This window comes from Sinohyriopsis cumingii, chromosome 1 (assembly GCF_028554795.1).
Source record: "Sinohyriopsis cumingii isolate HCF-2022 chromosome 1, ASM2855479v2, whole genome shotgun sequence".
NCBI lineage: Eukaryota > Metazoa > Mollusca > Bivalvia > Unionida > Unionidae > Sinohyriopsis > Sinohyriopsis cumingii.
In genome coordinates this window covers 30,613,940-30,638,465 of record NC_142961.1, presented here as the reverse complement: position 1 = coordinate 30,638,465, position 24,526 = coordinate 30,613,940, and the positions used below count along the sequence as shown (strand labels likewise).

The following is a 24,526-nucleotide window of genomic DNA, read 5'->3' as shown; positions in this document are numbered from 1 at the left end:
TGGAAAACAGATCCAGTTCCGACTTGGAACAGGCGCAAGACTCTCGGTGCATCATTTTAATTATTTTTTCTCTTTTTTTATAATCAAAAAAGTTCTAAGTCTCGGACGGTTCTTCTTTTCTTGGTCTCTCTAGCTTCAGTGGTGTGATGTCCTCTGCAAGGGTGTCTTCCTAGTCTCTTTCTGCCTTGTCCTTGTTGTGGCGTCAGGGAAGCAGGAATGCCTGACTCGACAGCGTCCATGGCATTTAAGGAGTTTCTCTTCGGCCCAAAATGTCTTTGCCCGTTTGGAGCAAGACATTTTTGCCTGCTCTCAAGAAATCTTCTTTGGGGTTTTGATTGCCAGTGATGACATTTTCGAGAAATTTTTAGCGTGCGTCAATGCGTCATCTTTCGAAGCGTTCAATCCTCGTGCCACTATCGGTTTCAAAACCAGGGCCACCGAACGAAAGGACTATTTCAGCATATCTCCTAAACCATGTCTTTGCTGTCGTGGGACGCTTCGGTACACTGGATACATGACTTGCAACTTGTTTGATAATCGTTTTCAGAAATGGAATTTCACTGTGACTTTCCCTTTGGAGAATGGGATATTTTGTCCCAGATCTCCTTTTATAGCAATGTTTACAGTGGCAAAATACGACTTACTGACGGGTAATTAGTGAGGGTGTACAAACTCGCGGTGAACGTGATATGTGTTTCAACCTTCCTGGTCATTGCTCGTGGTAGAATGCACTTTGAAAGGAATGACACGTAGTAACGGTATGGAGGTGTGTCCCACTACATTGTACTCCACCACATCGGAATTCACAAAGATCAAATTGAGTCATTGGTTCAGTTCTACAGGAGATCCAAAAGCCCTGTAAAAATCCATATTACTGTTGGTCAGATTCTGTGCTACCATCTGTGGATGTCCATCCAAAATTTCAAACAAACTACCATTAAACATGATGGACAATGTTTCAGTATCCTGAAATTCATCAGTAGGCGACGAGCCACTTTATGGTATTCCATCTTAACACTTTTTCGACTCTGTTCAGGGCTTTGCCATACGCTGCCTCGAACCTGTCAGCAATCGTGTCCACCAAATGTTCACCGCTAAAATAATAGCCTGGCTGAATTTTCAACGCGTAGATGCTGATTAATGAATTGCTTGCTGACTTTGTATCACCAGAAATCCCGGTTTTATTTATTTCTTCTTGCAATGGGACTTTCAGAATTTCGACCTGGAAAGTGTTTTGAGTTTCAGTGATGTTTTGAGTTTGTGTAGCGTAAATCATTTCCACCAAAGCCACTTTACAATGGACTTCGTGATCTAATTGGATGGCCTGAGGTAATTTGGCCGTGTAAAAACACAAAGTATTATTGGGAAACACCTCCATGGAACTGTCACTGGGTAACGTTAAGTAAAATTGGTTGTTGTGTTCATTTAGAGTTCCGCTGCTGTTCGAGGGGACACTCGAAGTCAGTGTATAAAAGAGGACTGCTGTTGTGGTTATTATTGGAGTGGTGACTGATGTTGGACACAAGACTTCCGTTGTTCCCGTTAGAGAAGTATTTCAGGGAAGGATTGGGGTAAAGGTGACCGATGCAACTGCTCAGTTTCAAACTCAACTTAACAATGACCGCACCGATGACACAATACACCACAGAGATTTGGCAGAAAAGGACGATTTGCATTTTAGGCACACGTTTTCCACACCACACCCACAAGGGTTGCTTTTGTAGATATTGCAGAGAAGAACTCGATGAAGGAGTGGTCACTGCGGTGGTAGCGGATTAGACTGTGTTGAAAGACATGATGATCACTTCTTTTTATAGTCGATGACTTGCGACGATCCAAGAATCAAAACTGGGAGGATATCCTTTCCAGCGCACTTTGACTTCTTTGACACCGAATTTTTCCCACTTTACGGGTTCTTCGTTCGAGAATGTTTTCGATGTCGTACACTTCGTCTTCTTTTTTGGCCACACGTTGTAACTTGGGCAACTAAAACGTTCCTTGTAACACTTCCCCGTTCATGTCTTCCAATTTATAGGCGGCAGGATGACGGCCACGCACTCGTCTAGTGACACGAAACAATTCGGTGGTCCAGTTGGGTAAGTGACCATTGTCGAAAGCGCCTTTGGTTTTGCAAATGCGCACCCAATCTCCTGCTCCCAACACACCACCTTTCTTGGGGACAGCCACCATCGAAGACGTAACAAAACAGTCACTTCGTTGTCGGGAGTCACTTCTTGGGGGTGGGGGGTGGGGTGGGCACATCCGATGTACTTGAGAGTGTGTTGATGCGTAAAATATTTCCAAATGCGGTCTTTCAATGTGCGTGGAAAACGTTCCACGATACTGGCTTTGGTTTCGGAATTCTCGCTGGTGAAAAAATGAATGTCACGTTTCTTTAAAAAAATTTGGAAAGCTTGGTTCAGAAATTCGGTGCCTTTGTCGGATTACCATCGAAGAGGGTGACGACCACTTTGTTTCAACACCAGTTTGAGGGTTCGTACTAACTCAATACTCGATTTGGAAGTCAATGGTATGACCCAGGTAAATTTGGAAAAGACGTCGATGACCAAAAAATAATATTCTTAGCAACGATTGTAGGTGGCCAAATGAGAGACATCGGCTAAATCGGCTTGCCATTGATGATCGAAGCCGTCTACTTGGGTGCGACTTCTGGAGGATTTTCCTCGAATGGGTTTGTGTAAAGTGTACGTGGCTTGATCTTGTAACCATCGTTGCACATGAGGTAAACGGAGACTTTTCAGACGGGTTTTGGCAGCACTATACAATTTCTGTACTCCTGCAAGATGGGCTGGATCGTAGTAAATGCTGGCTAACAACCTCTCCGTATTTTAATACGTCAACCTCTCTTCACTGATGCTACTTTGGATGGGGCGAAACGGTGGTTTGGAAACGGCTTTACGTGTCTGATGTGCCACGGCAGTAGAAGTTGAGGGTAGTGATGGCAGTGGTGGTGGTGGTGATGGAATGGCTTTGGTCTTCTTTTCTTTTTTCACTTCTGGTTTTCCTTCTTTCTTTGTGACTTATGTCGAAGTTCTTGTTGGGGAGTGGAGGATAGGGTCAACAAGTACACTGCAATCTTACTAGGAATGGGAGCTACTGACGGTGTTTGAAACACTTCTCGTACCTCTCCTTCCTCAGGCATTCGTGGCACTGCGTCTGTCTTGACCGTTGGGGTGGTGACGATGGTGGTGGTGGTGGTGAGGGACTTTTAATCAGAGTCGTAAAACCTTTCAGAGTTGGCAGAGCTGTTTCGTCTAAAGGTCTCTGGTGAAAGAGATGCAGTCGCTGAAATAGCTGACCGTAGCTTTGCGATTTTTCTGTTTCGGACAAATCGTTGTGATCCATCAACGACTGCAATTCGTGTTGTACCTGGGACATCTCGGTCAAATTAGGATTGGGAGGTAAATGCGGGGTCCGTTGTTCTTGCCTACGATGGTATTCCATCCATATTCCAGTTGGGCTTGGCTGGCATCACGAGCAACGGAGAAGTGGAATAACCTGAGGCTACTGGAGACGCCGTCACCGTTGCTGTAGATCGTGGCCTCTTGCTAGAAGAAGCTGTTTTTCTAGGGTCTTTTCTGTGGGTTTTTCTTTTTCTGTATGCTTTTTTCTGTTGCTGTGACCTGGTCTTGACACCACTGTTCTTATTCTTCTTCTAGGTCTGTTTGGCTTTCTTGGGATTGACTTTTTTCTTGCGGAAGACTTTGGGGGCATTGGGATTCCATTTTAAGAGGGAGCATGGGATGACACCTCCTGGAGAACCGCTACCTCCAGGTTTCAAAATGATTTGCTTTTGGTTTGAGTTTCGATGCGGGGATCGGCCAGTTGCGTCAAGGCCACCTTGTTTCTCTCAAAAAAGCGTTTGGTTTGATGTGGAATGTGAATGATGCCTTGCAGTAACTGACGTGCTGTCACCGTAAACCATCGTAACACTTCTTTGAGACTGGCTTCTAAGACACGAGCACGTATTTGTGGATTTTTATCGCGACTGATGCCGTACAAAGCTCGAATCAATTTGACGGGAAGATGATACTGAAGGAACGTCATGTTGACGCTGTGTGAGACAGACCCAAAGTGTTCTAGGTTTTTATAGATTTGTTTTGTTGTTGTTAAGTCGACGAAGGGGTAGTGTACACGATAGGCCCTCTGTGTTGGCACCAGTGGTGAAACAAATGGGTACGAAATCGCAAATAATTGGCTGCAGTATGTTTTAAATCAACGAGTAAATAGGCGTGTGGGGTTTGAGTGGCATCGTCGTACGCATAAGTCAGCCAAGGCGTTCCTGTTTGAAATAATTGGGGTTAGAAACACCCGGGCTTCTCCTAGTTCTTGTTGAAACAATTTTTTTTCTTTTATGAAATTAAAAGATGTTGTTCGGCCCGAGTCCTCTCACGGGCCCATTACCCGGCGATATATGCCCGTTTGCCCCCCTGCCCCGCCCCTGTCCCTAACAGGAGAACACTTTCTATTCCCCCAGAGCCATGACTTTCCTTTCCGCAGAAATCTTGGACTGGCTAATACGCTATGGAAATTACTTAAAACATTGAATTTTAATCGCCAAAACTTTAGCACACCCATCGAAGTTAGAATTATCTCGGTTCCGCATTAATTAATAACTATTTCTGGATAAAATTCGTTTTATGACACTTATTTCCAAATGGAACAAATTGTCTCTGGATTGTCTCTACCTCGTCGTTTCCCGCTCCTTAACCCCAAGTTAAAATATCTTTCTGATCGTTATCCAAGCGGATTCTTATTAAAAATCAATCATACCACCAACCAGGAATGTTAAACCATTGGAGGCTAGCGATTTATTGCGGGCCTAGCCCATTTGTCAAAGGTAATTGTTACGTGTCACGCTGACTGCGACAAAATTGACTTCATTTATCGTGCAGTAATATTTGTCTTCAAAATTAACTGTTACATATATTATTATGATTATTATTATTATACACGAGAAAGGAAAGCCATCAAGTTGACACTTATAACCACAGCTCAGACAAGAATGCAACAAATGTTATTCATGCGCATCAGAGATGTACAAACGTTTCTGTTTTAATTGATCTAAGCCCACTTTAAGGTATTTAGGTAATTTGCCAAGTGACTTTTATTGGTGTAACATCACTTTCAGGTATTGTTCCTATTGGCTTTGATTGTTGTTATAAGACTACTTCATGGGCGACCGCAGAATAATGGGGGGGGGGGGAAACATGTAGTGATCAGCTACTATGTTTACGTATGTATGCCAAACATGTTTAGAGGTCAAATCGGTGGGGGGTGGGGGTGAGCGGTGCAAAAGCCCCCCCCCCCTCCGCCCCTATATGTGGGCGCTCATGGACTACATTTAGATGTTTTGTCTAGTGGCGTTGATTGGTCTAAGACCACTTTAAATTATTTCTCCTAGTGGCTTTTGTTGTTGTTCTAAGATCACTGTAAGATGTTTCGCCTAGTTAGCTTTTATTGGGCAATGAATGTATAGTATGTTGCCTAAGGACACGCAACAACACCCGATACGGACATAGAACACAATTAATTTTACTATATGCTCTCTACATTTGTTTCTCAGTACTGACCTTTCCACTGTGTGACAAACAATACAAATCATATGTTAATCTAAAATACCTTCAAAGATGACTTCACGGTGAAGTTCTTGTCAAAGGCTGACCTGCTCTTTTTTGAGATGCTGGACTGTCAAGAGAGCAGCATGTAAACAGAACAGATTTCACTTCCGGATCATCACCAAGGCCTTATTACTCACTGTCGCCGAAATACACACAGAGAACAATTACCTTTAAATCCCTACCAAAAATGCATAAATAAAACTCTTCTATCACCACCAAAATGAGAGGAAAAAATGTTCTAAAAATAGACTAGAACTATAAATATTTGTCACAACCCCGAATTCACTAGTCTACTTTACTTACTAATGTGAACTTACGTCATGGACTCCTGATTCCTAAGGATACCGCGGGAGCTGAGCTGACATGGTCTTATGGGGATAAACTAGCCCCTCACCCGTAATGATATACAGGGGCTCGTATCGTTGCTTATAATTGACCTGTCATACATCATCATCATTTAAATTATAGACGTTTTCGCCATATAAAAAATCTTTAACAAGGCACACTGAAGAAAAGACAACTTAGAAATCACAAATATAGATACTAACCGAAAGCTTGATTTGCGTTCTATTTATGTATGTGATCTTTGAAAAAGTATCTTGAGATTCAATGAATTTATTTCAACTTTCAAACACCATAAGAAGTCAATGGTAAGGGGGCAGGGGCCAGTTTTGTGTACAAAATTTAATGCCGCAATCAGCGACCTAGTATAAAAAATCAAATACACAAATGAGGTCAAAGAGGTCCATATTTTTAGATACCTATATTAAAACAAAGCATAAGAATATTATCCACTTGAACAGAGAAGTCAATGGCAGTTCATAGAATAAGTTTATGCACCCCAACCCCAAATTTCTACCGGCAATGTTCATGTCCGAAGATCATTTTTGACACCATGTGATGCTCACAGTGCAAACCCAAGCCCTTTTCCTAGATGACAATTCTGCAAAACAGTGTGTACTAAATAGCCTGATGCAATTGAAAATAGTTGTTATCCATGCCGTTTTTGAGATATTCTACTTGCCCTAAACCCATGTGTTTACTGTTATGGAATTAGCTCTTCTTCCTAGCCGACTATTGGTATTTCACTATCAACATACTGCAGTGTAGCTATGGAAGGTGTACATACCTGATATTACTTTCTAGAGCAACACAAGACCGAAACACCTAGTTCATAAATACATCGATATCTTTAAATAGTAAACAATATTGCCTGAAAAAGTCACACTATAGCCTTAAGTTAAGAAATTTGCCAGGGGCCTATGTATGAAACTGGACCCTGCCACCTAAATCTGCCCGCTGACCACAAAATCTGGCGGCTGATGACGTCATTCGGGAACTCTGATATATCGTCCATTAGTATCAACACAGATTTGGGGGATTCATTTATCGGACTATTTTTAGGGTTAAATATATGTGATAAATATATATCTTAAAAGATGATTATTTTTTTATAGAGGTATCTATGGTTATCACACAGTACATTTATTATTGTTAAAGAATTTTTTTTAAAGTATAAGGTTGTAGTGTCTAAATGGAAATGCGAGTGTCTTTCTAAAGGACATAACATCAGAGCCGACGTGGATATTTATAAGGGGTGGGGGAGCAACTGCTCTCACTGAGACATCCCAGCCTTTGCGGACGCCATTGATTATGGCTTAACAGAGTCAAATTATTTACAAAAATACACACTAAAATTATCAATAAAATTACAATAGTACTTACAAAAGTGAACTTCAGAGGTATCCCGAAGTTAACATAAATTTGCAAGTTCTGAAGTGGCGCCACTTGAATACACTTATTTAAGAGATGCTGTAGGACGAAGTGTCAAAACTGATTTCATTGGTGACTAATGTCACACTTAACCTGAAAAATTTAAAAAGATAAAAATTCAATAGTTAACGATAAAAGTTTGTCTAACTACAAATGCAATAAGACCATGGAATTAAAACTTAAGAGTATTTTTAAAAATTATGAAGCGAAATGAAGAGTGACACAAAAATAAATAATTTCTTTTTGCAATGATATGGCAGTTGCTTATACCTCCCGATTTTAAAATTCCATTTACAGGATTAGCTTGGTCTTTGTGATTTTTGCGTTGTCTCCATCCTCATCCTCCGTAGAAATTCATACGGACGCCCAAGGAAGGCAGGATCAAAAGAATTTGTTTTAAATCTGAAACTGAGAATGAAGTAGTTCATAGCTGAATTACCTTTCTTGCGTCACTAGTCCTAGAACCTAAGACACATCACCCGATATTTTTGTTCTGGCGGGGTGATGGCACTAAAACAAAAACATGTGCTATGCCTTACATTTTAGGACTATTGTGTCACCAAACTCGATATCATTATTTTATTAGCCAAATGCGTCGAACAAAATGGCATAGCTAAATTAAATTTCACTATAAATCATAGTAACTTCTCTCGTTCTTATACAATTCGGTCCTTACAGATCGGTGTACATGACACGCTTTAAATACCATCCAGGTGTGTCATCCTCTCACCTGCGCAAGCGCACCTGTATGAGACTTAAACGTCAAGATGGCCCCTCTAAACATGGCGCTTTGCCGCTGTCTTTTGATATTTAGCCTTTTTACCTTAGCAGGTAAGAAATTATACAATTTCGCATCAAAATGTTGATTTATAACTAGGTTTGGTTTAAGCAATTCAACATAGGTAAGAGCCAGTTTAAGACCTTTGTGAATTTTGATTTCGTATTGCAATCCAGTTTTGATCTACAGACATACAGGAGGTAAACAACCTGTTGTCAATTCCTGTGACTTGGCGTTAGTTGTAGATCCTTTTTATCCGTGTGTGTATATGATCAATAATGGTGTTTTTACCAGTCAAGATCTAGATAGGTCAAGAATAGAGAAATATCAACTTCAAATTATCGAAACTTGACCAAGAAGCAAAATCAAGATCCAACGCTTAGAACGACAGGCCTACTGGATATATATTGAAAACCTGATTGAAGTTGGAAACTGTGGTCCAGGCCACCAACCTAACATTTTTGAACTACATTAAGTCTGCAGAGAGAGACAAATATGTAGTCGCGCTAAACATAATACAGCAAACTAGATTCACAGGGGCTCGTATCGTTGCTTACAATTGACCAGTCATACATGTACAATATAATAACTGCTTAATATCGCCCGCTTAATATGCAAGAACAACGTGCTGAATGGAATACTACCTTCTCATATGACAACTGAAAATAAGTTATAAATAAATACAGGACGTCATTTTCTTTGGAAAAATGATAGGACAGTATTCCATTAAGTTGGATCTCACTTTCGTATTAAGCGGGCGCAATCACGGCCATGTCGAGCAGTAGCATGGGAAAATGATTTGGCATTCCTTAAAGGTATGATATTAAGTCAAACTTTTGATACACAGTCGAATGCATAAACTAAATATCTGTACCAAATTTATTAAGCTACGCAAAGCATAGCTTGAAATATCAGCGTTTATTCTTAAATAGGACACACGCGCAAGGAGACAATTGTTTTCCCTTGTAGTTATTATATAGTATATATATGAGAGGTCAGTTGTAAGCAACCTTACGAGCCCCTGTAGATTCAAAGACATTTGTCAAGGCTATAGTCATACAATGTAAGATGCCTCCCTGCTTTTGTTTTTGAGGTCACCCTCTAACTGCCTAAAAAACAGCACTGTGCAGTGTGTTTCAAGGTTAACGAACATCAGGATGAGAAGGAAATTTTCAAGAATATCGCACTTGACTGCCGATATCTACACTTTTCTACAAATTAATGTCATATTGCTTTAGATGGACTTGAGTTATTCTGATGTTTTTTTGTTGTTGAATAAATTCAAGTTCGATTGAAGCAAATGGCAATGTTTTCAAGTTCTGTTGAACTTCCAATTTGCTGGAATGCGATGGAAGCGAGACAAGCCAAATTGGCTAAAACGGGTGAACAATTCCCAGCCTGTGGGCCGAATCCGGTCCACGAACAATTTCTGTCCGGCCCTCAGGGCAGATTAAAACAACACAGAATTGTGGTCAGTGAACAGTAATTATAGTAAAGAAATTAGTGTTTATGGCCCTTGAGTGGTCTTAGAAAATGCAATCTGGCCCTTGGCCGAAAAAGGTTGTGCACCCCTGGGCTAAAAGGATGATAAGAGCCTTGAATGAAATGAAGCCATCCAACCACTTTCTTAAATATTAATATATTTTTATTACTTTTGTTAAAGAGATGCACTTGAACTTAATCCGATTTTGCATTCCTGGCTTACATCACATTCCAGCCAGCTGTCATAATTTCAAATTTATCAGAAAAAAAGACATTAAGTAAAAAGGCCATCTAAATTAATATGACCTTTAATTTGTAGAAAAGTGTTGATATGGGCTGCCAGGTGTGAGATTTGCCTCAAAATTTGACTTCTCATTCTGATGTTATTTGACCTTGGAACACACAACACATCACCATTATTTAGGCAGTATGATGGTGACCCCTAAAACAAAATTATCAGGGTTGATGTCTTTTATTGTAGGACTAACAAGGCATCCTACAGTGTAAGATGAGCACCTATACCAACATTAGTTGTTTTCCACTGTTTTTCTGACATATACTGGTGGCAGAGACCAACAGTGCAAGACACAGCAATTTGTGCTGGAGCATCAGCATTTTGATAGAAAGTAATATTGGCTACTTGCTAGTTGTTGATAAATTTATTTGTATGTGGACAGTTAGTACAATCCCTGTTTTTTTTTTAGTGATGGCATTAAATCCTTCAGAACACTTGTTTAGTATTAATTCCTGTCAGAACAGAACACTTGTGTATCCATCGGTTACTAACCTGAAATTTAAATTGTTGACACATGCATGGAAAGCAGCATCACCCCAAGCAAGAATTAGTCTGTTTCTAGGGATGGCATCCTCGTTGTCTAGATGGTTTCCATGCATTATTACCTTGTGGAGATGCTGTGTTCCAAGGGATTGTGGTTTGCAGCCTGGATGGTTTGGTGCATTTATTTTGTGGATCTGGATGAGCACAGTTTAGTTCTGTGAAGGTTCTTCAGTCTTGCTGTGACACTTGGAAGCATTTAATGCTTATGATCAGTTTGAACTAGACTGTTGATCGTTACCTATTCTGGATTTAATACAAGTCAGTCCTAACCACAAGTGTGACATGTCTAGTCCACATTGTTTGAGTGATGTACATGTACTTATCTCCATGTTTTTTATATCATTTTCATATTTTGTTTCCTTTATGTTCTGTGCTTAAATTTTCTCTGATTCTAAAATCTGCTAGAAACAAATGTGACTGGGATTTCTGTCCATTGGTCCATTGTTTAGCTTCTCCGGTCACTAGAGAACATAGATATGTTACCATTGGTGTTGGCATTCATTAATTAATATCAAATTTGATTCAGTTTGTCTGAACAGAGTATCTGGAGCTGTTTTACTACTTTTTATCAGAGCTGGGAACTCCTCTTATTCTTGTATTGGCATAATAATAACTAAAATAGGTTTTTGTCTTGCATGTTTTTGATTGAACCATTGATATATTTGTAACCATTGCTTGTTTTTTGACTATCGCAGCTGCCCAGACATGTAACTTCCCAGCTGAATACCATGGATTGTGGTTTTCAATGGAAGATGGACGCAGTGTGGAGACTCTGGTCAATAGCAACAGATGGAGTACCATGGAGTGTAAACAGCGCTACGATCATCCTAGAGTTGTAGACTCTCTTGGAGGAAACACAACTTTCCTGCTGGCAAATATGTAAGGATTTCCTTTAAGACAAAAATGAGATTTTGGGAGTGCAATAAGACGATCAATATACCCCCACTGCTCCTTCATTAAGTCTGTTGTCAACACTCACTAGCACCACAGTTACTAATTGTCTTATAGTTTTTGAGTTCACTATGGTATCCTATGTTTTTTATAAGCTCGAATTTTTTCTGATAAATGAACTGGTATTTTGTTTGTGACTAGCTCTGTTTTTATTAAAAAATGTAGCATAATTCAATGCTGCTTCTGTCCTGTCAGCATATCAGCTAATATAGATAAAAGCATATGCAGTCCTATCCACTTATATTTACAAAGCTTGTGTCAACAAGCCACCTATGTCAACAGAACTGCAAAATCCCTGGCCCGTGGTTAGAGATGTCAAAATTTTGGGAAATTTGTACCAGGTACCCGTCAGTCCACACGATTGGTTACCTGGGTACCCAATCAAAGGGAAATGTATTAAATGTGATCCTGAACTGCTTTGTTGTAGATTCACACGTGCCAACCCCTAAGAGAGATAAAAGCGTAATTATTACTAATATAAGTGGCAAAAAAGCAAAATCTGAGCATAAAAAGAACATTCTATATATTACATACCATAATTACAGAAAACTGTATGAAAAACATAGTTAATTTTGCTACTTCCCTGGATCTGCAGTTAAATTTGTTGTCACAAATCGGCTAAATTCATGTGGATCAGTACTTAGTACAAGAGTTTACAAATTTATAAATTATGTATGCATAACACTCAATTCAACTAGTCAACATGTCTACAGTAACTTTAGCAAATAGTCTTGAAGTCCACAAAATGATGATTGTTGCTTTATTATCCTCAGCCTGCTATTGTTCATCCCTTAACGATGGTACAGTGCAACATTTTTAAGTTTAACAAAATCTCTTCTCCTCTAACATCTTTCAGTCATATAACATCCATCAGTCACGTCGATACATTGTGTTTTTTGTTGTTGTTTTTTTTTTTAAAATGATATCTGATGCCATTTATTTTTAATTTAGACTGGTCCGCTACATATGTAGTATCAAAATAGAATGAATCTATGACAAGTGGTTTAACATTCAAGAAACCCATCATTGTTCTTGGTAGGGCATAACCGATTAGCATTTTTCTACTGATTTCCGATTCCGGATTTTGGGCATGAAATTTTTCCGATTCCGGATACGATTCAATTAATCGGAAATGCTAAATTAAAAGGTTTTTCAAATTAACTTTTTAAACCGTGTTACACACGTTTTGCATATCACACCGATGTCACAAGGGGAAGGATATGGCAGGACTATAGCAAAATGCAACGAAGTTCAAAGCCACAGTGCCGACCCATTCTTTGTTCAACAATTAGTTGATCTTGCCACCAGGCTTTAATTTTCCCGCCTTAATCATTTATGTCGGCAAGCGGCCAGTTCCATCCTGTACTTTATTCAACAATTAGTTGATCTTGCCGCCATGCTTTAATGTCGCGGTCAAATAAAAATAAAACAGGCTTTTGTTTGGTCCTATAGAGTTGGCCTCTTGCGGCGACTTAAATAAAAGCAATGAAATCTGATCGATTCTTGCATTTTCCAAAGTGATCGGTGATTGAAACAAGTTTATTGTGCTGTGAAAGTTTCCTTATTAACTTTATTTATATTTACGATTGTAAGAATCATTTTCTTTTAATACCTCATTAGCATGTGTCAATGTATTCAATATTATGCCTTCATTATTGAGGATGTTGACATAAACGGGTAGGACTGTATTATATATTTTAATAAATTTAAATCTTTCGGTCTAACTCAAGTATTATCGTTTCACCCCATTGTGTTGACCATATTGGACTTTTCTGACTTCTTATTTAACTTTATTAACGCACTATCGAATGACACACAGTGTTAGACACGGTGCTATAGAAATTCAACTTTATTATTTTTATTATCCGAATCGGTCATTCCTGCCTTGTCTGACTCCGATTAATCGGAAGTTCATACTATCCGGTGGAATCCAATTTCCGGATCAAAAGTCGGTTATGCCCTAGTTCTTGGAACTGTTTGATGTGTATATAAAAAATTCAATGTTTTTAAGTAGCAAAGATTCCCCCCCACCAATGTATTTATATATTTTAGTGAAACATTTAATTCTGCATAGGTGTCCATTTCGTTTATCTTTTTGTAACATGATACAGAGGTGTCAGAAATGCCTAATCATGCGTACTTTGATGCAAATTTTTTGTCTGGGATGCAGAAAATCACTTATGCAGGAGTCCTCTGTATGCATTCATTTGCTGGAAGGCAATTCAAGGGCTGGCTGAAAGACCCCCAGATGTACATGTTGTCATTGCATCATTTAATTTAGTTTGAAACAACCCCTACAACCTGTGCATGAGAGCACACATACAGGTGGCTGCACCTTGAACTCTGAAACAGGCCTGGTTTGCAAATTTTTATGATAAGGGCAGAACCAGTGAAATTCTCATTTCCATCCATTGCATTTCAAAACATATTTGGGTTTGCTTAGATTTTGGTGTTTTAGCATTGGGAGATATTGCACGCTCACACATTTAAACTTTAAATACCAAGCCAAACTGACCGTGTATTACGCTGTCTGAGCTCTTTAGTAATCCAAGCATAATCAAGTATGTCTTTAATCCTTTCAGAAATTACTTCTGATGAAAAAATAATAATACATGATGACAAACTTCAAACTGAAGCCAGCTGTTCTGCCAACAGAATTCAAGGGATGCTGCTTGAAATTGCCTTTGACCTGCTAAACCCTTTCATGGTCATGTGAACACTGTCAGTATTACCATAAATATACTACACTGATAGCAAGGTGGGAAAAAAATTGCAATAATATTGTGTATACAGGAGATCAATGATCACTGAGACAGTGACCCGAGATATCCCTCATCTTGGGGAGGAAAACCGTACCATCTGGGAGGTTCAAGTTTATGTATACATCACCTGTGTGGTGAATACCAGCTAATGGTCTGTATGCAGAAAAAATGCAGATATTGAAAAATTACAGTTGTAAATGCCCTTTCATCAGTGAATCCGAGAAAAGACCCATTCATCAGTGAATCTGAGAAAAGACCCATTCATCAAGTGAATCTGAGTCATAAGTGAATCTGACCAGGCAGTATAGTGTGTAGAAAACTGTTATTTTCAGTGGCTTGCTGAGGTTGAACCTGATGATTTTTGACAGTTTTCTCCAATAAATCTATATACTAACAAAAATCATTGTGTTTTATGATTACTTTTTAATTATCTTATTTGGCTGGACTAAAAAAATTCTCTTTAAATCATCTTGTACAGTTATATTCTGAGTTGATTTAATTTTCAAATTTCTGCAGCAACCGAACTGAAATGACCGCATGTATTTTAAAGTAGGTGATCCTGTGGCTACTAAAATTTGAAGGTTCTTAGTGCCAATTTATTTTTCATTATTTTTACAGAACTGCTGCGAATGACAATAACAGATGCTTTTTTTGTGTGGATGTTTTATACAGAACACCTAATATTCTCCAATACAGACTGGGTGAGTAGACTCTTTCATACTTCATGGTATATAGCTATAATAATAAATTTTGTACATTCCTGCCTGTAAATGACCACATGATTCCACAGTGATGGGAAATATATCACATGACCACTTTTTCATCACATGACCTTCTACTTTTGTTATCATAGGACACGCATACTGACAAAAGCTCCACTATTTTTACTGTCATTTTGAGCATTTTTTCACTGTAATAATAATTACATTCCAGATGTAACCAGTTTATTTGATGAGGATAACTCGGGATATTATATTATTCCCTCTTGAGGCTTTCAGGATGAACAGACTATTGTAAATATGAGGGGGATAAAGAACATTTTGTATAAAAGCACAAAATGTCTATGAAATGCATTAACAGAATAAATTTGTGTGCATGTGTTTCAATATTTACAACGAAAACTATTCTGGAGGTTTAATTAAGTAGTCATATGTTTTCGTTTTTATCATATTTGAAGGATCACACTCGCATTTCTGCCAACATCATGTTAAGGAGAAGTTTGTAATTTCAATCGAGGTAAGTAAATAGGTGGAGGTTGGCTGCTCAAGCATGTCTTCCTCGTTTTATACCCTTAACCCTTTGCCTCATGTTGCTGTGTAGGCTGTTGATATACATGTGCCAAAGCCACACAGTGCATTGTGCTATAAATAGAACACTTGTTACCTAAATGAATCCATGGGAACTAAGGCCTGCCTACAGAATAATGAAATTAAAGTATTGTAGTACAGTTCAACCTAAATTTAAACCATTTTACCCTTTTTATACCTATTTATTATCAGCAGATAGGTTTAAAAGTAAAACCCTGATCTTTTTCACAGAAGAATTTTTGTATGCTTTAAAATCTTGAGATAACTTGATCATCATCAAGTCAGTGAAGCTGTGTGACCCACTGTAGCTGACCTTTCTCTACCTCTAAATCTAACAGTTCGTTGTCGGTCTGTATCACTAAATCATTTAAATAAAAAGAATGTGTTGCTGTGGCATGATGGGTTGTTATGCTACCACTGTGGTAGGTGTGTTATGGTTGGGGTAGCGTGCTCCCAAGATTGTATTTAAATGTCAAGCTCCGAGCCCCTAGTCAGCAATGCCAACAGTTAAATGAATATACAAAAAGTGAAATTCAACAAATAACAATTTAATAATAATTCAATAGTCAAGTGCTTCAAATTTCCCAAGTACTCTTCTGTGAATCCACTCAACCCTGTGATAGCCTATTACATTATTTGATTAGTAGGATGAGATAGCTTTCCACCTGTCCTTGTATTCTACTCATCTGTGTATTCTTCTCTCCTATTCCTCCAATTCCTTCTCCTCTTCCTCCTGACTTTCTCCAAATTCCTTCTCCTCCGTCTTTTCTATACTCCTCCTCCTCCTTCTCCACTTTCTACTCCTCGACTCCTTTTCCTCCTTAACTCTCTCCCCCACTAGACTTGTCGACTCCAACTGCTCTGCTAGTCTCACTTCCATCTCCCCTCTTAGAGGCTGGGTACTCAACTGAACCGGAAGTTCTGTCCCCATAAAGTTTCTGGAGCCCCGAGTGGTCTAAAGCGCTCTCCGTTACGGGTCACTGCCATCTCACCTCTGTCTGCACCAGTTCGAGTCTCAGATTCAGCCGATGTGGGTATGTGAGAAATCTTGCCAGTAGCTTCTCGTGGGTCGGTGGTTCTTTCCGGGGTTTTCCCGGGTTCTTCCTCCACTATTAATACTGGCCGCCATGTATAGCCTTTTGTGTGCTGAAAAATGGCGTTAAACCCAAGAACAACAACAACAAAAATTTTCCTGTGGAAATGCAAGGATGGTACAATATTTTCCTTCACCCTCTCATCTCACACCATACCCCGGCTTATCATCAGATAACGGTTATTAAATTTCTTTGGTCACACATTCATTCACTTCAAAATACTCATACGTTCTTGTATGGTAAAACAATGTAATAATAAAAGCACAGTATCAGTTACTTATGATACAATTACATCAATAGATTGCATCACATTAGTATGTATTTCTTTACATTGCAACTCATACAAAGTACACAAATATTCAAATATCCATGCTCTGATATATCCATACATTCATATTAACTAATCTTACTTAACCATTTTTCAAATTCACAAATCAAGCATATGTAAATTCTAACCTATCACAAAATTAATTCTGACCAAAAGCCAACAATCTACATAATTCTCAACATAATACTCAAACTCATTTCTCAAAGACACATGTAAATTAAACACTAACAAGATAATTCTATGTACTAAATGATCCTAGTAATTAAGTATACATACTAAACATAATTACGATCACAATGCCATAATATTATGCAAAAATCGAGCAAATAACAAGTTTTACCGCCAAATTATGAGTGGCTTCCTCGGAGTAATCCTATGTTGCTCAGCAATCTTCCTAGGTGAGACTAAATTTTTGCTTGCTAGTTGGAAGTTACAATTTGGATCGAAATTGTTATCACAATTCTGATTGGGTGTCTCTTAAATAGTGGCCATGTCATGTGATGTAATGGTCATTTACCTCAGTGCCTGTAGTTTTTAATAGTGACACTATGAAAACCAGCTGAAAAAAGCTGCTCTTTACTGTAGGTGTTGAACACACTTGTGTGTGAATCAGTTGTAGGCATCCAGTAGTGCTTCCATGAGAATGTTTCCAGAATTGTTTATAGAGGTAGAGAGAGGGTTAATGACATCGATAGGAAGCTTTGTAGTAAATTATGTTTCTTTGAAAAAACTTACCCAGTCAAATTACTATCAATTTGTCTTCCTCGTAAATGTGAGCATCCTATAATGTGTTTTGTTCAGCTTAAACTGGTTACATAGGGGATACCTGTGTCAACCTTCCAGGTCCAAGGAGAGTTAATCTGCAAGAGTTACTTCCCTTTGTGTGAAATATACACAGTTCCCATTGTACCACAAAGTCAAGGAAAGAGTAAGAAGATATGATCATTTTTTTCCCCCCAGCTGTGAAATGTTCTTGAATTTTGCAAATATTGATAAAAGTTAGGAAAAACCCAAGAATGTACTGCCACCACTTACTTGTATGTAACTGAGGTAACTGAGTCATAGCTGAACTGATCTTGAGTTAAATTTATTGAATTCTAACTCGAATATCAGAGGTTGCAATATGGATGATTTCAGTGCTAGCCATTAACATATTTGTATAATCAGTTCAAATGCTCCATGGATTAGAGTCATCTAGTAGACTGGTTGTTTCACAGACAGCTCTATATTGGTACCCTTTGTTTACATGGAAGGGATGAAAACCAGTCTAGCATCACAATAAGACAACATGGTGGGCAGCAAACCATAACCACTTAATAGATGGCCTAGCAAACTAAATGCTGTTACACTGAATCATACCTACCTGAATTATTTATTTTCTCAGAAATTGCAAGTATTACAATCGTTATGTCTTTAATCTGCCGACAGACAAGATGAAACTACAGCATTGATTAAATTTTACCTGGTATTTACCATTTGTATTGCTAGTCGCATGAGTACAAATGTCTCGGGGGGCCCCAAGTGGCTGAGTGGTCTAAAGCGCTCTCTGTTACGGATCACTTCCATCTCACCTCTGTCTCTGTGGGTTCAAATCTCGGATTTGGCCATAGTGGGTATGTGAGAAAGCTTGCCAGTAGCTTCTCATGGGTCTGTGGTTCTTTCTGGGGGTTTCCCGGGTTCTTCCTCCACCATTAATACGACCGCCGTGTATAGCCTATCATGCGCTGAACAATGGCGTTAAACCCAACAACAACAAAAACAACAAATATCTCGTGACCCACATGTTCATGACATGATAGGTCCAGTAGTCATGTAATATCATTAATAACATGTTTCAACTATTGTAGAAAAATACAATATATTAAATTAAAGTTATATACTGTTTGTAATAAAAGAAACAAAAAAAGGAAAATCTCTAATATTTATTCCAAGAAAAACATTATGTTGTATCGTATGACTATGCTGACATGTGCTCTCTGCTTATAAAATGCCTCTGTCCAGATTGCTGTGACAGTGACAGGTTTGTGCAACAACCTTAGAAAGGGGTATGTTGTTATATATGTCACATTTTGGGTTTCCAATGTAGGCTTATATTTGTTTGGTCATGTGACTAGCAATGCAAATATGAAGTACCAGGTGAGGTTTCATTCATGCTTTAGTTTCATCTGGTCTGTCAGTGGATTTCGATCTAACAATTATAATAACTGCAATTTCTAGAAAATAAATTAATTTCCTCTTGATTTCATGCAGGTGTGACACAGTGTAACTGTGTTTAAGTTTGTTAGGCCCACTGGTAAATTGTGGTGGCAAAATTTCAGTTTTTTTGTTAGTCATATTTTGTCTCTTACCCCACACCCCAACATAAATGGCCAATATGAAAAGTAGGGTGGGAATATTCTGAGGAAACCCAGATTAGAAAATGGACTGCCTTTCGTTATAAGTCCAATTTTTTGCCTAAAATGTTAAATCTCTGAGCTGAACTTTGGTGCTAAACTATTACACTGTGACATGTAATTTGAAGTATTGGTTTCAAATCTCTATTTGTCACCGGAGAAATGGGAGAGTTTTGTCCCACGCTTTATATATTAAGAAACTATGCTCTCTACCCTGTGAGTATCAATACAGGTTTGTGGACTAGTGTATCACATTACAAGCAAGCACATGTTGATTTTACAGAAACTTCAGTTCATGTTTATACAGTAGCATATACTTCTGAAGGTCTTTTTTTTTTCCAAATTTGAATCAACACTTGACTGCATACATCCATCATTATATCCATCATTATGTACCAGCAAAGACCCATCATTGTAATCCATTATATATCCATCAGTATGTGCCAGCATTGACCAGCATTTTAAGCCATTGTATATCCATCATTATGTGCCAGCAATGACCAGCATTGTAATCCATTGTATATCCAACAGTATGTGCCAGCATTGATCAGCATTTTAAGCCAGTGTATATCCATCATTATGTGCCAGCAATGACCAGCATTGTAATCCATTGTATATCCATCAGTGTGTGCCAGCATTGATCAGCATTTTAAGCCAGTGTATATCCATCAGTATGTGCCAGCAATGACCAGCATTAAAATCCATTGTATATCCATCAGTATGTGCCAGCATTGATCAGCATTTTAAGCCAGTGTATATCCATCAGTATGTGCCAGCAATGACCAGCATTGTAATCCATTGTATATCCATCATTATGTGCCAGCAATGACCAGCATTTTAAGCCAGTGTATATCCATCATTATGTGCCAGCAATGACCAGCATTTTAAGCCAGTGTATATCCATCATTATGTGCCAGCATTGATCAGCATTTTAAGCCAGTGTATATCCATCATTTTGTGCCAGCAAAGATCCATCATTGTAATCAATTGTATATCCATCATTATGTGCCAGCAATGACCAGCATTTTAAGCCAGTGTATATCCATCATTATGTGCCAGCAAAGATCCATCATTGTAATCCATTGTATATCCATCAGTATGTGCCAGCATTGATCACCATTTTAAGCCAGTGTATATTCATCATTATGTGCCATTGTAAATCCAGCATTGTAATCCATTGTATATCCATCAGTATGTGCCAGCATTGACCAGCATTTTAAGCCAGTGTATATCCATCATTATGTGCCAGCATTGATCAGCATTTTAAGCCAGTGTATATCCATCATTATGTACCAGCAAAGATCCATCATTGTAATCCATTGTATATCCATCAGTATGTGCCAGCATTGATCACCATTTTAAGCCAGTGTATATTCATCATTATGTGCCATTGTGAATCCAGCATTGTAATCCATTGTATATCCATCAGTATGTGCCAGCTTTGACCAGCATTTTAAGCCAGTGTATATCCAGGGATCGTCCTGGGCTTCGCCAATATCGCAAATTGCAGTTTTTTTTACCTTATTGGCGACAAAAATATCCCATCTGACGATCTTTTTGGTGACAGACTTTTTGGTTATTTAATTTGTACATACAATCATGGATTTGGACTGGATAAATTACAAGGGAGAACGAAAGGAAGCCACAAACTTGACTTAGCAATGCATTGGAATCAATCTGTTACACAAACGATCCTTTGTTCGTATTGACAACCCCATCTTTACTGTGCATTGTTACATCATAATCTGCTTATGCTGACATCTGGGCTGAGTACTGTATGCTGTGATACAGTCAATCATGCTACCGAACTATACCTACAACTGACCGACTTCTGAAGACACGAATAGAACATACAATTAATTGAATGGCTAATCCTTCTGTTTTTTTTTTTTTACATATACCAATACAATAGTTTTGCTGAACCTTCATAAAAAACTGATAACCTGTGAAGTACCGACTACTGTGTATAAATACAAAGCAAATGGAAAAAAATCTCAATCACAATTATATCTGTCACCAGTGCAGCATTTTACTCATTGATCTTTTCCTTTTGCCATCAATCCCGTGTTACAGCTGCAGAGACATAAACTCCGCAACAAGAAATAGTAAAAAAAAAACCAGTTTTGCATAATTAAAAATAATTATTTATTTCTCAAAATACAGGAGTGAAAGAATCCCTAAATTGGGTGTGAATTTATGCTTATATATACGGTCCAATATTGCCCGGTGTTGACTCGTGTAAGTTTCATTCGTGGGAATGGAGATGCTATTTTGCTTGTTGAGAAAATTTATACAGCATTCAGTGATCATTTTTGGTGATTTAGGAAGCAATTCACTACAAGCTTTGTGAAGCTAGCGGGGGGGAAGGGGGGCTGCTGAGAGACTACTGGTGTCACCTGTCAGCACTGTAGACTGTGAACGTGGATTCAGTTAGATGAACCTCATAAAAACTGACATCAGAAATAAACTCTGCATCTCATCTCTCGAGAATTTAATGAGAATCAGCATGTACAGATGTGAAAAATTAGACTTTGAAACTGCATTCAACAAGTTGGCGGCCCTAAAATCATGATGGATCTTCATGTAACACTTTGTAACATTTTGTTAATGCTTGTTGTAATTAAAGTATTAACTAACCCATCTTTTGTAATTTTCATTGCCTGTTACATTAATAGACTAAATTAACACTTGGAAAAATGTACACTACTTGTTCTGGCGACACTTTTTGACAATTGGCAACAAAATATTGAGGTTGGAGACTTTTTTGGCGACAGCTTTTTAAAAGCCAGGACCATCCCTGTATATCCATCAATATGTGCCAGCATAGAGCCATCATTGTAATCAAGTGTATATCCATCATTATGTGCCAGCATTGATCAGCATTTTAAGCCAGTGTATATCCATCAGTATGTGCCAGCAAAGATCCATCATTGTAATCCATTGTATATCCATCAGTATGTGCCAGCATTGACCAGCATTTTAAGCCAGTGTATATTCATCATTATGTGCCAGCAAAGATCCATCATTGTAATCCATTGTATATCCATCATTATGTGCCAGCAATGACCAGCATTTTAAGCCAGTGCATATCCATCATTATGTGACAGCAATGACCAGCATTGTAATCCATTGTATATCCATCAGTATGTGCCAGCAATGACCAGCATTGTAATCCAGTGTATATCCATCATTATGTGCCATTGTAAATCCAGCATTGTAGTCTGGGGCAAGCAGACATTTATTAGATTTGTCTTGTCCATGTCCACTTGCTCCATTGACTGGTTAGTATATTGTAAGGAGAAGTCATGAACACACGGTGCAAATTGTAGCCACTAAACAGTTTTGATATTCTGGAGAATGAGTATCCGTTTTTTGAAATTTGTTTGAACCTTCTGAATAAATCCCATTTTTGTTTGCTTTAAATACTGTAGATTACAAAAATAATACACAAAAACAAATTTTTATTTTGACAACAAACTTAATTTTAATATATAGTTTGATCTCCAATGATGTTTTATTTTCAGCCGAATCTTTTGGTGCAATGGAAGGTTTTACCCTTCTTATCACACCTTTATTCATGATTGGATATTTTTTTTTCCGAATAACTAATGATAGTCTCTCTTTTTGGGCTAACTCTCAGTCTCTTACACGTATGTGATGTTCAGTTTAGGACTGAAAATTTCATTTCAAAGAGAAACCTCATCATTAGAGATATGTTTAATATACACACATTTTTCTATTGTTTTTGCAGGAGAATGTTTAAGAAACAATTCTGGAGTGTCCGTTAGCCTAGACAATTCCTGTCCTGGAAAATATCGGCTCCCTTCTGTTGATGAAGTGGTCACTTTATTCCGTAAGTTTACAATTTCCAGAGTTTATTTTTTAAATGCTTATGTAATTTTAAAAAAATATAGTATTATGGTGTGTGCGTGTGTGTGTGTGATCTTTCATCTCATTTTATTGGTCTACTATAAAGTCAGATGTAATTCATCCAGAAACTTGCTCAGTAAATTTCTATTAATCTGTGTGAAATTCAAACTAGAGGAAGAAAAAAAATTGGTAAATAAGTGTTCCTAATAGAATGATATTGCAAAGGGTTCAAACTTTTCCCAGTTTCATATAAGCTTATTCTTTTTGTCACATTAAAATGTTATTAATGTAGGAAAATGATTTACTTTCATCCTGTCCATAGAAGATTGTAATGGTCTGCATGCTTTTAAATCTTGTAATTGTCTACACACTACCTGTATGAAAACTTCCCCCCAGACTTTAACCAGATTCCAGGTGGAATTTTAAAGCGGATTTCACCTAAAGCCTCGATTCCACTTATTATAAATTTTAGGTGGATTCAGGGTGGAATATGGCCCGAAGTATGCAAATTACTCCGTCTATTATTAGGAGTAATGTTTATTCCACCTCCTAGGTGGAATTTGTTTATTCCGTCTACTAGGCGGATTCTGTTTATTCCACTTATTTAGCCTTGATTCCCCTTATTATCACTTTTAGGCAGATTCAGGGTGGAACATAGCTCGAAACATGCAAATTACTGTTACTACATGAAATCTTTACTTCTGCCTAATTAGATGGAAATACCTGCAGAAACCCCATCCAATATGAAAATGAAAATGTCAAGGCGGATTGCAGACGGGTTTTTTAAGCGCTTTCTGCCTAAACCATAAAAAATATACCTCAGATTTCTGTTAAACTGCCTAATAATTTTTAGACATTATTGGGAATCAAATATTCATAGTAATATTTAAAATGGATCATAAATTTTATTTTGACAGTCATTTATGATTATCAAATAAGATTTAAGTTTTTCTTGTCCTGAGGGGCAATGCCATTTTCTTTCTTGCATACAAAATCTAATCCATGATGGCATCACTTAAGTATTTTTCATTTCACTTTAAAGTTTGGTGAGATTTCACAAATATTTTGACCAAAACATTCATTGAAATTATGGTGAGGTTTCGCAAAAAATTTCAGTAGTGTTTCAGACATTTCAGTAGGTTTCAAAGAAATAATAGATATGAATTAAAAAGGACTTTATTAACCAAGGTGATATTTAAGTGCGCATGAAAACAATTATACTGATGTTGTAATTATATGACATCCAAGGCAAGAGATATGGGAGTTAATAATAATAAAAATAAAAATAATAATAATAATAATGACTTT

General features: G+C 37.9%; 1 protein-coding gene and 1 long non-coding RNA gene across 2 annotated transcripts in view; one reads left to right on the top strand and one right to left on the bottom strand.

Annotated features, from left to right (window-relative positions):
• LOC149806629 (uncharacterized) overlaps positions 1–7,503 on the bottom strand; it is a 99,214-nt gene extending 91,711 nt beyond the window's left edge. The window contains exons 1-2 of the long non-coding RNA XR_016424832.1: positions 7,368–7,503; positions 5,644–5,778 (exon numbers count right to left, since the gene is read on the bottom strand). This is a non-coding gene — a long non-coding RNA (uncharacterized LOC149806629). The remainder of the gene's footprint in view (positions 1–5,643; positions 5,779–7,367) is intronic.
• Positions 7,504–8,154: 651 nt separating this feature from the next.
• The window catches only part of LOC149806628 (uncharacterized), a 74,678-nt gene continuing 58,306 nt past the window's right edge, over positions 8,155–24,526 (top strand). The window contains exons 1-4 of the mRNA XM_089955891.1: positions 8,155–8,246; positions 11,209–11,392; positions 14,845–14,927; positions 23,100–23,201. Coding sequence (XP_089812017.1) covers positions 8,183–8,246; positions 11,209–11,392; positions 14,845–14,927; positions 23,100–23,201 — 433 coding nt within the window. The 5' untranslated portion in view covers positions 8,155–8,182. The remainder of the gene's footprint in view (positions 8,247–11,208; positions 11,393–14,844; positions 14,928–23,099; positions 23,202–24,526) is intronic.